Here is a 13,924-nt window from a genome sequence, read left to right as displayed (position 1 = left end):
ACTCCAGCTGAAATTTGATCAGTACTAAACACAGAAGGATTAGTTCATCTTGTCTGCTATCTTTCCTAGGATCCTAAGGTGACAGTCGCCTTTCTCACAAAAATGTGATGCTGCTGGCTTCTGTCAACATTACTCCCAGATCTTTTCCTACAAAACATATCCATAACTAGTTATTACCTAGACTGTATCTTTCACCATTTAAGTGTAGTGCCGTATTTTTGTTCCTACAGAACTAAAACATGTTTCAGACCTTGTCTTGAACTGGTCAAGATCATATTTCCGCAATACTTGATTTAATGATACTTTTTTCAGTTTAACAGAAACAAAAGAAACACTAAACGAAAACTTAATTTTTCCATTTCTGAGTTATTATACTGAAGATCTAGAGGGCTACAGAAAATGCCATCTCTAAAACATTACATCTCTATTTCCGAACTTCCAACTTGATACTGCCGCCTTCTTTGGGACTTGAGTCTTCCCTGAAACTCTCTTAGATTTTACCACCAAATTAGTTTCCCAAAATATTCAGAATAAGCAGGAGGCAAACAATCACAGTTCTGTGAAAATAAGAACTGCTTGGAGGAGAATACTTTAAATTTATACTTACACGGTCTTTTTTTCTGCTAACAAGCACTACATAAACTATAAAAATTCTAAATTAGCATATGTCTACACTGACCTCCACATTACATGGATTTAAACCATGGCAGCGGGGCTATGAACAAGAATATTGTTATAACAGAATTCACCCAGTATTTGATGCAGACACTGCACAATGCACAAGACAGCACAGGTACCAGTGTCAGCTTAATTGTAACTCAGGAACTGGAGCAACTAGGAAAAATAATTATATGACTGTTAGCAACTACAGCTTTAGACATAAGCATCAGCCACTGTGATTACACAGTGAAAAAAAAAAAAAAAAAAAGAATTTAATAAAAGACTGACCTGGTGAAAACTATTATAAAAGTCCATTAGTCCCTGTTTATATATCCTGCAGAAACATAATATGGCCTGTAGCGGATCATATACCTATGCAAATAAATATCTAAAGACAAGAATGGAATGCAATGCAAGTAAAACCCTTTAGAATGATAAAAGATTTGTTTGCAATGCAGAAATAAAACTGAGGATTAATAATGAAATTTCAAGTATTAACCTAAATCCCCAGATTTCTGCACTTGCAATAACCCCTTAATGTCATGTCTTATGTCTACACAGACATACTGTGTCCAGTTGAAATTCACACTAACACACTGCTTATGCACTACAGAGTAACAGAAAATAAGCAGCACAGCTGTGGCGAACCAAAGACTTTTCTGAGATCCTCAATACAATAGCTGAGTGACTGACAGTTTTGTCTCAGTCTCCCTAGTGCTATGACTCTTAATGGAATCATTCACTTTCATTTAATTAACAAACGTCGGGATTCACACATACTTAGATTTTAGCTTATTTATACCACATCTTAAATATAAAGGATTATGGAGCAGAGAGAAAGAAAAGCATTAGAACTTCAAAGGAGTTCTTTGCATTGTAGACTATCTAGAGGGCAATGTATCATTTGAAACCGTACATGAGATACGGCAGGTCCTACTGAAGGAGGCTTCCGATCCTCAAATCATTCCTCAGAAAAGTTCACAAAAAGAAAACAATCGAATCGGTTCCAGGGCAAATTTAGGTTTACAGGAATGAACAAATATTTTATTATTTGTTATGGCTTCATACGCCACCAGAGAAAGCAGCTTAGATGATTTAAATGTATTCGTTAGTTCAAAATTTATTTTGGCTACTGATTGCAACTATTTCATATTTAAATGTGATAACTGTATTGTGACCTCAAACAACATTATATAACAATTTGACTTGGCTTAATCAATTCTAGTCTAGATTAAAGCAGGCATTGATCTGTTGTGTAGTAAGAGCTTCACAGCAAATCATGAAGTTGCATTAGGACAGCATGATTTAATAAATTCCAAACTTACAAAAGCATTAGAGTTTTCCTACATAAGAGTAAAACTGTCTGGAAATGCTGCATTGAAGAATGCAATTTATTACTGTTTTCTTGCACAGGCATACTTACCAAGTCCACTGATGTGGTGTCAGGCTGCCACGTTTGTAAGCCATCTAGAGTCACATTTTTTAAATCAATTTTACAATAGTGGAGTTGGCAAATACAATAGCACAAATCAAAGTCCATTTGCTTTCAAACTCTCCAACATAATTCTTACTATCACATCTCTAAATTTTCCATTCAAACCAGACAAGCTGCTATCTTGTTTTATGTACTTATGGTTTCCATTAGAATGGAAATGTCAATCCTGCACAGCACCTTGTCAAAGGGCAGAATAATTTCTTGTTCCCCGTAACATACTCCCACTCATCAGATTCATATGCCGGTTGGTATACGTTACTTTATTCTTACTTTATTTCCCTGCCCCACACCCTTCAGTTGTCTCATCACTTCTCAAACGTATTGAATCAACATTTACAGTGAAGAAGCAACTACGTACTCTGCTATGCCCTAAAAGGTAAGGAAAACATAATAACAATACTTGCTAAGAAACAGTACACAAGTGGTGCAATTTTATTATTTACCTTGACATGTTCTAAAATATTCCAAAATTTTTGCAGCATTTGAAAATTATTGATAGACATTCCTGCTACCAGACAACACCTACCACAGGATATTAACAAACACTAAAACACTCCCAACTATGAACTTTTTCCATCTCCCTAGTTCTGCTGTGGACGAGTATTTCCCTCCTCTCTTGGAGAGGACACAAGCTTATAACAAAACCACCCCATAAGGCTAGAAACAACTACTATAGCATGTACTGGAGGTCAGATGAAAGCATATCAGGAGTGCTTTCAAACTTGAAAATATGGCTTTATTTAAATGCCAGAACTTGATAAAGGAGCTAAGTTTGAAGTATAATGTAAAGAGATGCTTTAATATTAGAACAGCCATTCTTTAGACTAAGCGTTAAACAGAAGTGATTTAGATTTTCCACTTGAAAAAGTTTGAAAAATGTCTGTACTCAACACTTCTGTTCCCTTCACAAGGAACAAAGCTAAGTCTCTCAGTAGTCCTCACATTAATGGTAGGCAATAGCAAAATTAACCAATAAGAAACTTCTAACAAAGTGACAACCACAATTTCCTAGCAAGTATTTCATTGCCTCTAGTAGAACTACAGATTTATACTGCCTGTATTTTAAAGCACGAACTGTCATTACCACTGTTATATGGAATGACTAGGCAAAATAGTAGCAGAGAAATCATTACAACTTTCTTCAGTTGCTTTTTCTTTCTATGAGTGGCCAATTGTCACACAGCACTAAATAATTCTACCCAGATGCTCCATGATGAATTCCTCTTTAAAGGAAGAGCTTTTCAGTTTGTAGAGCATGCACTGCAACCAATTTACATAAACTTTTAAAACCATAAAATTATTACGTTGGGGCAGCTTTTATAATTAGTAAAAAAACAACACTTGTTTAAGAAGACTCAGATTTCAAATGAATATGACTGCATAAAGCATTCAGGCCAGGCACACACGACTGACACAGGTGACAAGCACAAAAGCACACACACACATACAAAGAGAGACAGAGATGGTTCATCTTATGAACAAGTACAGTCTTGCTAAAGTACTTAGGACCTCTACACTTAATTTATTGCAAGAAGAATATGTACCTCTGAAGATCTCCAGAGAGAGATACAGATGACGAGTGTTAACTGTCTATTTCTCTTTATTCTGAGAAACTTAAATAGTTGCCAGAGTAACAAGAGAGCCAGGTTAAATTTTTGTTTTAAAACAATTGCATCCCTGCTCGCATAGCTTCATCAAAAGATTAACAGAATGGAGAAAGTTTCATCTTTAAGCAGTAAATGCTGAGATAATCAAACATTCATAACGCAATTCAGGTTCAAAATGACCTTAGGAGATCTCTACAGCAAGGTCCTGCTCAAAACAGAGTCAAAACTGAATTCATATCAGGTTGCTCGGGCCCCTGTCCAGTCATAAAAGCAATGTCTTACTATGTTGCTAGATTTCAAAACATAAACAAATATTAGCAACATCTTTCCACGATTTCTAAATCTGAAATGTGTTAGCTTGAATTTTAGTCAGCAGTGGTCTTAATTCTTCAAAAATGAACAATATGCTCAACACCATATTTTTCAGAAATTATTTCCAGAAATTACTAATTCAGCACTCTGCATGTTTTACCAATGAACCACGTTCTACTGTTTACCAGTGACCGTAACACCCATTCACTGCTATTTTAGGTGGGCTACATAACTGTCTGAGCTTTTCTTGGCATAATATAGAGCCAAATTTGAAAAAAGGAATCATAGGAGGAATCAAGACCTCAGAGTCAACTTTGCTACCCATTTTACGTTCCTAGACAGTCGCTCATTGTTAATCATTTGAGTTTCACAGTTTAAAAATAAGAGAGTCATCAGAGGGACAATGTCCTAAACCTCTTAAGGGAAGTTCCTGGCCCTGGTTCTCATGGGGGACTTCAACTACCCCGACATCAACTGGGAGGACAACACAGCCAGGCATAAGCAGTCCTGGAGGTTCCTGCAGAGCGTCGACGATAACTTTTTGACGCAGGTTATGGAGAAGCCGACGAGGAGAGGTGGGCTACTGGACCTCGTGCTATCAAATAGGGAGGGACTCAAAGGAGATGTTAAGGTGGGGGGTAGCCTTGGCTGCAGTGACCATGAGTTGGTGGAGTTCAGGATTCAACGAGGAGGAGGCAGGGCTGTAAGTAGCCTTGCGACGATGGACTTCAGGAGGGCCAACTTTAGCCTCTTCAGAGACCTCCTCGGTAGAATCCCATGGGCTAGTGCTCTAGAAGGCAGGGGGGCCCAAGAGAGCTGGTTAGTTTTCAAGCAGCACTTCCTCCACGCCCAGCAGCAGTGCATCCCTGTGTGTAGGAAGGGAGGCAGAGGGGGCAGGCGACCTGCGGGGATGAGTCGGGAGCTTGTGGCAATGCTCAAGCAGAAGGCAGCGGTATACAGAATGTGGAAAAAAGGACAGGTCCCCTGGGAGAAATACAGGAACGTAGTCAGGGAATGCAGACATGCGACAAGGAAAGCTAAGGCACGTCTGGAAGGCAAGCTGGCAAGGGACGTTAAAAATAACAAAAAAAAAATTCTTCAAATACATTAACAGCAAAAGGAAGATCAGGGAAAACGTGGGTCCGCTGGTGGACGGGATGGGCACCCTGGTTACAAATAACACAGAAAAAGCAGAGTTGCTCAATGACTTCTTTGCTTCGGTGTTTACCAAGGGCAGCCCTTTAGAGCCCCAGGCCGTAGAGACAAGAGAAGAAGCGGGTGGAGAGGAAGACTTGCCCTGGGTAGAGGAAGATTGGGTCAGAGAGCACCTAAGGAAACTCGATACCCAGAAATCCATGGGCCCTGATGGGATGCACCCCAGAGTGCTGCGTGAGCTGGCAGATGCCATAGCTAAGCCGCTCTCCATCATCTTTGAAAGATCCTGGAGAACGGGGGAGGTACCGGAAGACTGGAAGAAGGCCAATGTCACGCCAGTCTTCAAAAAAGGCAAGAAGGAGGACCCAGGCAACTACAGGCCAGTCAGCCTCACCTCCGTCCCCGGAAAAGTGATGGAACGGCTCATGCTGGCCGTTGTCTCCAAGCACATGGAGGACAAGAAGGTGCTCAAGAGTAGTCAGCATGGATTCACCATCTTGCCTGACTAACCTGATAGCCTTCTATGATGAAATGACCGGCTGGATAGACGAGGGGAGAGCGGTGGATGTCGTCTATCTCGACTTCACCAAGGCTTTTGACACCGTCCCTCACAACATCCTCCTGGGTAAGCTCCAGAAGTGTGGGATAGAGGAGTGGACAGTGAGGTGGATTAGGAACTGGCTGGATGGCAGGGCCCAGAGAGTGGTGATCAGCGGTGCAGAGTCTAGTTGGAGGCCTGTAGCTAGCGGGGTCCCCCAGGGGTCAGTCCTTGGTCCAGTCCTGTTCAATTTATTCATCAATGACCTGGATGAAGGCACAGAGTGCTCCCTCAGCAAGTTTGCTGATGACACGAAACTGGGAGGAGTAGTTGATACCCCAGAGGGCTGCGCTGCCATCCAGAGGGACCTGGACAGACTGGACAACTGGGCCCTGAAAAACCTCATGGAATTCAACAAGGCCAAGTGCAAGGTCCTACACCTGGGGAGGAATAACCCCAGACACCAGTACAGGCTGGGGACTGACCTTGTGGAGAGCAGCTCTGCGAAGAAAGACCTGGGTGTCATGGCGGATAACAAGTTGACCATGAGGCAGCAGTGTGCCCTCGTGGCCAAGAAGGCCAATGGAATCCTGGGCTGCATTAAGAAGAGCGTCTCCAGCAGGTCGAGGGAGGTGATCCTGCCCCTCTACTCAGCCCTGGTGAGGCCGCATCTGGAGTATTGTGTCCAGTTCTGGGCTCCACAGTACAAGAGGGATGTGGAGCTTCTGGAGAGAGTCCAGCGCAGGGCCACAAGGATGATCAGGGGCCTGGAACATCTGCCCTATGAGGAGAGACTGAGGGAGCTGGGCCTGTTCAGCCTGGAGAAGAGAAGGCTGAGAGGGGATCTAATCAGTGTATATAAATACCTCAAGGGAGGGAGTGCAGAGGACGGTGATGGTCTCTTTTCAGTGGTGGCCACTGATAGGACTAGAGGAAATGGCCGGAAACTGAAACACCAAAAATTCCATAGGAACTTAAGGAAAAATTTCTTAACAGTGAGGGTGACAGAGCACTGGAACAGGCTGCCCAGAGAGGTTGTGGAGTCTCCTTCTCTGGAGATCTTCAAAACCCGCTTGGATGCAGTCCTGTGCCATGTGCTCTAGGTGTCCCTGCGTGTGCGAGGGGGTTGGACTAGATGATCTCTAGAGGTCCCTTCCAACCCTAAGCATTCTATGATTCTATTCTATGATTCTAAGTCAATATCCTAATCCACCCAACCGCATGATCATTAAAGCCATAAATACACATTAATGGACAAAGGACCTAAAGACTTTGCCTTCAACATACGTGACTTTATATCACTTTCCTTCACATATTCTCACTCTTATCATCTTTTGAGAACACAACCAATTTCTGCATTAACTAATGCATTATTAATTCATAGGAATCTCAAGAGTATACAAGGAAATTGCTGCAAAGGTATCCCTCCACCAGCCTCTGAAAATACTAATTTACCTGACAGGATCCTGTTTTGTATTTGTACCGCTAAAATTCAACCCAAACTCGAACCTACTTCCTATTTCACAAAATTCAGACAAAACTTGACCCCAAAAATGTAGCTCCACAACAAATCACCCACATATTTCTCACAGAACAAGACAAAAGAACATGTACATAAATATGTGAATAACAAAATACCTCTATTCTAGCACTACATACTAGGTTTCTGGGTTCTGGTTCAGCATTTCTAGGTTGTGCTTTCTGCGCACTTTGCACTTTAATATCTGAGGTAAGCCAAGACAGTGGCTTACAGTTTTAATCAAAGCATCTTACTAGAACCATTTATTATTTTTCTTAAAGATATTTTAAATAAGCCACAAATTCCCAAAGTAGTGCAGCTGCCAATCACCAACATGATTTAATACTCTGAGCTTGAAAGTATAAAAGAATCAGGAAGAACTAATAATTAAGAGATACCTTTATTACATGTTGAAACTGATCAAAGATGAAGTTAATTATGAACAAGTTTTAAAATAAAAGCAAAAGACTTACCCTGAAAAGCAGCTGCATTACGAGATATTAAAAATTTTAATGTAGCACTTGTTGCTTGAATGACTTGCTGTATATCCTGCCTTGCTGCAGTCTGATATCTTTCTTCCATCTTTTTGGTGCAGCATGTTGGGTTTTTAGAAGAACAAACCTGGAGATCAACTCCTAGGGAAAAAAAAATACAGCAATTACTGGAAAATAGAAGTATGGAATGTACTAAGACAAATAAAATAGCTGATTTTTTTCATAGTTCTATATTCATAAATAAAAACACCCAAAGCTTTCAAGACATTGTCTTGTTACACAAAAAATAAATGGGGGTAGTAGCTAAAATTCTGTGAAAAGAGTAAACTTATTACAGTTAATAAGCATCATGTGAAATCATTTTCCTGACAGTGTAATCTCGTTCCATCTGGGAACATTATTAATTAATGGGGATGTAATAAATTGGATATATATTGTACATCATCTAAAACACTGAACTGCTGGGGCTAGTTCAAGGCTGGCATGCTCATTTGCCGATAAATCTTAGCCTGGTTCGAATTAACTACTGCACAACGTTAAACTGCGAATACAATAGTGAAAAGCCTAGTCCTGATAAGTAATAACAAATATTCTCATACTAGCATTTTTATGTTCCGATTTTGTGTCTAATCTATCTTTTATGACTATTTATTGTGTCTTTCTCTAAGATCTATACACTCCTGTATGTCAGATGCCAGAATGATTCACTACATCACTAACAGGTTGGGAAAATATTCATAGAAATGAACATTTATTCAAAATTTTCGCATGTGACTTTCAAGTCAAGTCACAATTTTTTGACAGCTACCAATTTCATTTTTTTTTATAACTGTAGTATAATCAAGGATAAAAATACCTTATTTCCCACACCTTATCATCATCTTCTTTGTAGTTTATCTAAGCATTGTTTTCTAAAACCAAGAAATAAACACTCCAAGAAAGAAGTCAGAATTCAAATCCATACTAAAATTTTAACTACGTCATCCAAATTCTGTTTTCAGATATACTGTTTCACCAATGTGGGTCAGAAAATTTCAAGAAGGTAGCGTAAGAATTTTTTTATCTGTTCCATGAAAAAAATTGTAAATCTGTGACTATGTGCATATACATGTTTCTTCTTAATAGGTAAAGATCATAATGATTTCAAGAAAAAATGAAGTTCTGAAGATAAAAATTTCATCTGCCTCAGCTCTTATACTCACTTTCAGCTACTACTCCATCTCTTCATTTTTATTTCTCTAGCACTAGGCCTACTAGTTTAAACACTCCTACTACCTTTTAAATCACTTTTTTAATCCTCTGATAAATCATTTCAAGATAGTATGAAGATATTTATGGGGAAAAGGAGGCCTTGCACATTTTTTAGCCTGAATATTCCTTTACCCTTTATCTTATGCAAATTTGGTGTTTTAAATAATATGATCAAATAAGTTTAGAAAAAATAGTTAAGTTACAGAGGCCTGGATCAGAGTATTTTGGAAAGATGTAAAAGTGTTTAAATTCATTATCTCAAATGTATTCCCTTTACAACAAAATGAATCAACAAGTCTTCTGAAACCAGTAGGTTTATTTTGGATGTGGAACAACAAATTCTGCCCAACATCCCTAAAGCACCTGTGTTTAATACTAAGTAGGCGTCAATATATATTAAAACATTCCCTGAATATTACAGAAGCAAATCAGGTTAGTTTATCCCCTTTCCCTAATGCAAATCAATACTACAGTGTCTTAGATGTTTTAATTCCATCTAAGAAGAAAAATGAATGTTATTCATGTGGGAAAACCTGCAGTATCAAAAGGCATCAGCTTCAATGATTTCAGTTCCAGCTGGGTGTAACTAGACATCTCTCTCAGTTCAAAATAGGGCATTTTTGTTTGTTTTCCTGCCTGGCAAATAAACAAAAAGTAACTTGAAGACATTTGGGCTCTCAAAACTAAGAAGGTGTATCTTTTCCAGAATGAATCAGATCCATTTTATGCAATTACCAAACTATTTCCTAACTGGAAGAGTAGAATTTTGGTTGTTCTTGAACACCAAAGTCTACATATATACAGTCTACATATACACAGAGTTTCACAGTCACTAAGCATACAAAATAAAAATACCCTTTTTGTCTAATCTGGCCACTTCTGGATCACCTGAAACAGCTACCCATGATAATTTTGGTTCCTGCTACTTAAATCTCCACTGATAGCTTTCCAGACACCATAACCATACGCCTACCAGAAAAAGAAAAGCCAACAGCAGAGACTGTGAAGCACGGTGAAGCCTCAAGTGGATCTGCTTCCATCGCTGTTAAAGAAATTTCATACATACATGAAGTATTTGAAGCACCAAAAGTTCCACAGTAACTTAAAGACGAATTTCTTAATAGTGAGGGACAGAGAGCACTGGAACAGGTTGCCAAAAGAGGTTGTGGAGTCTCCTTCTCCGGAGATCTTCCAAATCTGCTTGGACACAGTCCTGTGCCACGTGCTCTAGATGACCCTGTGTATGCAGGGGGTTTGGACTACATGATCTCTAAAGGTCCCTTCCAACCTTAATGATTCTACGATTCTATGAAAAGTGTAGGCTATGTAGAAAAGCCTTGACAAGCAAGGTTGGTCCCCTTATTCATGTGATGACTAAAGCAGTCTTAATGAAGGATTCCCTGGCCCCGGGTTTTCATCTGCCCCCATAATGTGGGAAAAATTCTTAGTTTACACACAGCAACAGAAAAGCCAATCCTCAAGAAGGAATCACTTTCATTATATTTAGACAGGTTGTAAAGCCCAAGAAGATCCTTTAGAAATTACATTTAGAGAAGCATAACACCTGAAAGAGCTAAATAGTATAGGGTACAAACCAGAGGTAGCTTATCTAAAATCCTAGATGAACAGTTGTCTCTACAATACTATACAGAAGTAAATTGACTCCCATGACAAATATAAATTTCCTTTGATAACTGCAGATAATTTAGAAAGACAGCTTTGCTGAATACTTCCTTGTGGCTTGAGTAGTCTCCGTCCTTACCATCCCTTGTCTGTGCACCCCAATGCAGGTGTGGAAGGAGGACACACTTTAACCTACAGTATTGCACACTTTGTGGTTTCTCTTCCTTTGTAAACAATCCACTCTTCTTCATGCTTTAGGTGATACGATGTGAGTTTTTAGGCAAAGCCAATTCAGTTTAGCGAGGAATGATCTTCAGAAATTGATAATATGATACAACCTTACAAAGACAAATGTTTGACTCCATATACACAAAAACAGTTTACTGCCTGTGGCAATAAAATGTGCCTAGAAATAAATCTATTACACAGGCATAATCAGAAGCAAAACTCATTATGTCAAAGGAAGAGCACTGGATACTGTAAGAAATCCTGCTCCCATAAAGAATTCACACATCTGAGATTCCTTTCATGGTAGCATGCAAATGTAAGCATGTAACCTCTGGATGCAAAAATAGACCAAGGCAAGTGACATCCCTGTAAATCTCTTTGAAGTGGTTTTCAATGAAAGGTTAATATATGCTGATTTGTACACCCACAAGCCATAGACCTCAAAGCTGGAAACCTTCACCATCACAAGAGAAAGGTAAAATTTTATTCTAGTGCAGATACACATCACTGAAATCCTGCAAATATTAAGAAATATTATTTCTGAAGTATTAGTACAAAGTAGCTTTTCCACAGTACCCTTTCATGTTTTGGATGGCTGTTTATCTTCATCATTTATTTTAAACACGTGATTTCCATAATTTGAAATACAATTGGGTATGTAAGTTTTTAAAGCTTATGTACTTTTTAAGAGCTCCTGACCAGCTGCCTTTACAAATCTGTTGCCCTGTGAAAATTTAAATATCCCATCTTCAGACATTCCCATTCAGCAAAAGAATGAAAATAAAAATGCAAAATAAAGGTGATATCTTAAATTTCATTTATTTATTAGCTACTCGAGTATCTATGCTCCGCATCTTAAACAAAGTTCCCTCTCCCAACACTGAAGAGGATCTTAAAATATTTTTATTACAAGTTCTAAAAAGCTAATTTACCTGCTCCTGCTCTACAACCTCAGACTCCATGTAAATACTTCCCTCTGCTTCCTGTCCTCTGCCGCCTACAGGATACTCCCCACCCTCACACCCCAAACCAGATTTCAGCCCTGTGAGCCCACTGACTCCAAACTCTCAATCCGTACCAGCCCTCCAAACTGAGTCCCCTATGCTGTTTATCACCGCTGTCCTCCTACAGTCTCCACATGCACCTCCCACGGCCTGGATCATCCCCCACAGCTACTGTAGATGCATCTCCTTGCAACCCGTTTTCCCTCTCAGGCCAAGTCTCAGTGTAGGATACTGCAAAGCAGATATAGAAACCGTGGTGTCACATACAAACACTGTGCTGTATCTGCTCTGGGTACAGGCCCAGATGGCAGCAGCTGCAGGACAGCTAAAACTCCATGAAAAATGCAAGAAGGAGAAGCAGCAGGAATGGACCAACTCATGGGACCTGAAGAAACCACCTGAGATGCTTAAGGTGCCACACCAAGAAGCTGAAACTTCAATCGCCTGCAAGTTTGGTTTTCTTCACTTATAATTTATTTAAAAAGAGTTACAACAGTATCAGTTTGAAAGGTGATTTTCTGTTTTTGTCACAGCAGTGATGGCTTCAGTAAACTTTGGGAGACTGCATGGGCTATGACAGTGCTCCCGGAGGGGACTGACCTGTGGCTTGAAAGCCAAATGAACTCACATCCACACTGCCCAGGTGTTTGTTCCCTTATAACAGACTTCTCTTGAAGAAAGCTAGTTGGAGATGCTTAAAACAGGCAGCAATTAAGCAAGTAACCAGTGTTATCAGCAGGTCCAGTGCTACTCATTGGTCCTTTTCTATTTAGCGCTATTTCTGCTGGAGTAGACAAACTTACCAATATCGTATGTACAGGTGTTAGGAACCCTGGCTCACAAAGATCCAATTTGTGATTAATACTCATCACAAGCAAAACCATTAATCTGCAAAATAGTATCAGACCTACTTCTTGAAAAACAAACCAAAAAAAAATTAAGTTGCCACCAGTAAGGTGCACCCAGTATGTTATCTGGTTAAGGACTACTCAGTATAAAAGAAGTAACAAATATCAAGGAAAGCAATAAATTAAATACAAACAGACACAAAAGGCTGGTAGCCTTTTGGCCTCTGACTTTCTGGCCTCTGACTGACACTGATTTTTCAAGAACAACTCAGACAAAGCCTTGGAGAGAGTCAACCTGAATTTTATAACTGAAAATGAAGGGAAAACAAGACTAACATGAACAGTACAGGCTACTTGGGGTGGCTTGCGTGATTAGGAATAATTTATTAGGAGATGATTAGAAAAAGGGAAGGATCAGGGTGGATCAGGGAGGAATAACCATGGGGAAACAGAGAAAAAAGGAGATAAAAGGGTTAACATATAAGGCCAGTCAGTACACTTCTCTGACTAAGCCCTATGTCCGATCATCACAGTCTATTCTATCTTTTCATTAGATCTTATTTTCTTAGATTTTTTAAAGTGTAATCTGCTTCCCTTTGTGCGCGCTGCAACTGGATAAAGGGCCATGGGTCAGGAGGCCCACATGTCTATGGACCAGCAACTGGAGACACCAGAGTGTATATGTTATGTGTGAGAGGTCTGAACAGCAACAACTCGAAAGAGTTCAGTGTGTTTACATTTTCCTGGTGAATTTAATCCTCTGTATGTGTAATTCACAAGGAAACTTCAAGACGGACTAGCCAGCAAGCAGCAGAGAGACTTGCGTCTGGAAAGACTCAAGGTCTGAGCCAGTGGTGGGTGAGTGAGGGGCCCAGGGCCTGGGCATGGATATCAGGCACACTGAGAGCTCATGTTAATATACAAGGGATCTGCAATTGCAGAGGGGGATGTTTGAGATGGACATGTGAGCACACACATTTGTTTGCTGGTGAACATCAAGCTGAACGAGTCAGCAAGTAGGAGAGCAGTTTTGTGGGTAAGGGGTACCAGGCACTGCTATTAGATGAAGTGAGAGGTGGTGCTGGTATTTGATGGATCTGTGAATGTGCTTATGAATTGTGCCAGCAAAGAAGTTTGTTTGCACTAGTGAACTTGAACTCTGCTCTGCCAGAGAGGAGGAACCAGACCAG

General features: G+C 39.9%; 1 protein-coding gene across 1 annotated transcript in view; it reads right to left on the bottom strand.

The window, feature by feature from the left end:
* The window catches only part of GPC5 (glypican 5), a 632,403-nt gene that overhangs the window by 610,178 nt on the left and 8,301 nt on the right, over window positions 1-13,924 (bottom strand). The window contains exon 2 of the mRNA XM_088523345.1: window positions 7,760-7,921. Coding sequence (XP_088379471.1) covers window positions 7,760-7,921 — 162 coding nt within the window. The remainder of the gene's footprint in view (window positions 1-7,759; window positions 7,922-13,924) is intronic.

This window comes from Tinamus guttatus, unplaced genomic scaffold (assembly GCF_059628265.1).
Source record: "Tinamus guttatus ecotype Peru unplaced genomic scaffold, ASM5962826v1 Tinamus_guttatus_pri_ptg000180l, whole genome shotgun sequence".
Lineage (NCBI taxonomy): Eukaryota > Metazoa > Chordata > Aves > Tinamiformes > Tinamidae > Tinamus > Tinamus guttatus.
The sequence above is the reverse complement of the archived record's forward strand: the minus strand, read 5'-3'. Positions and strand labels throughout refer to the sequence as shown.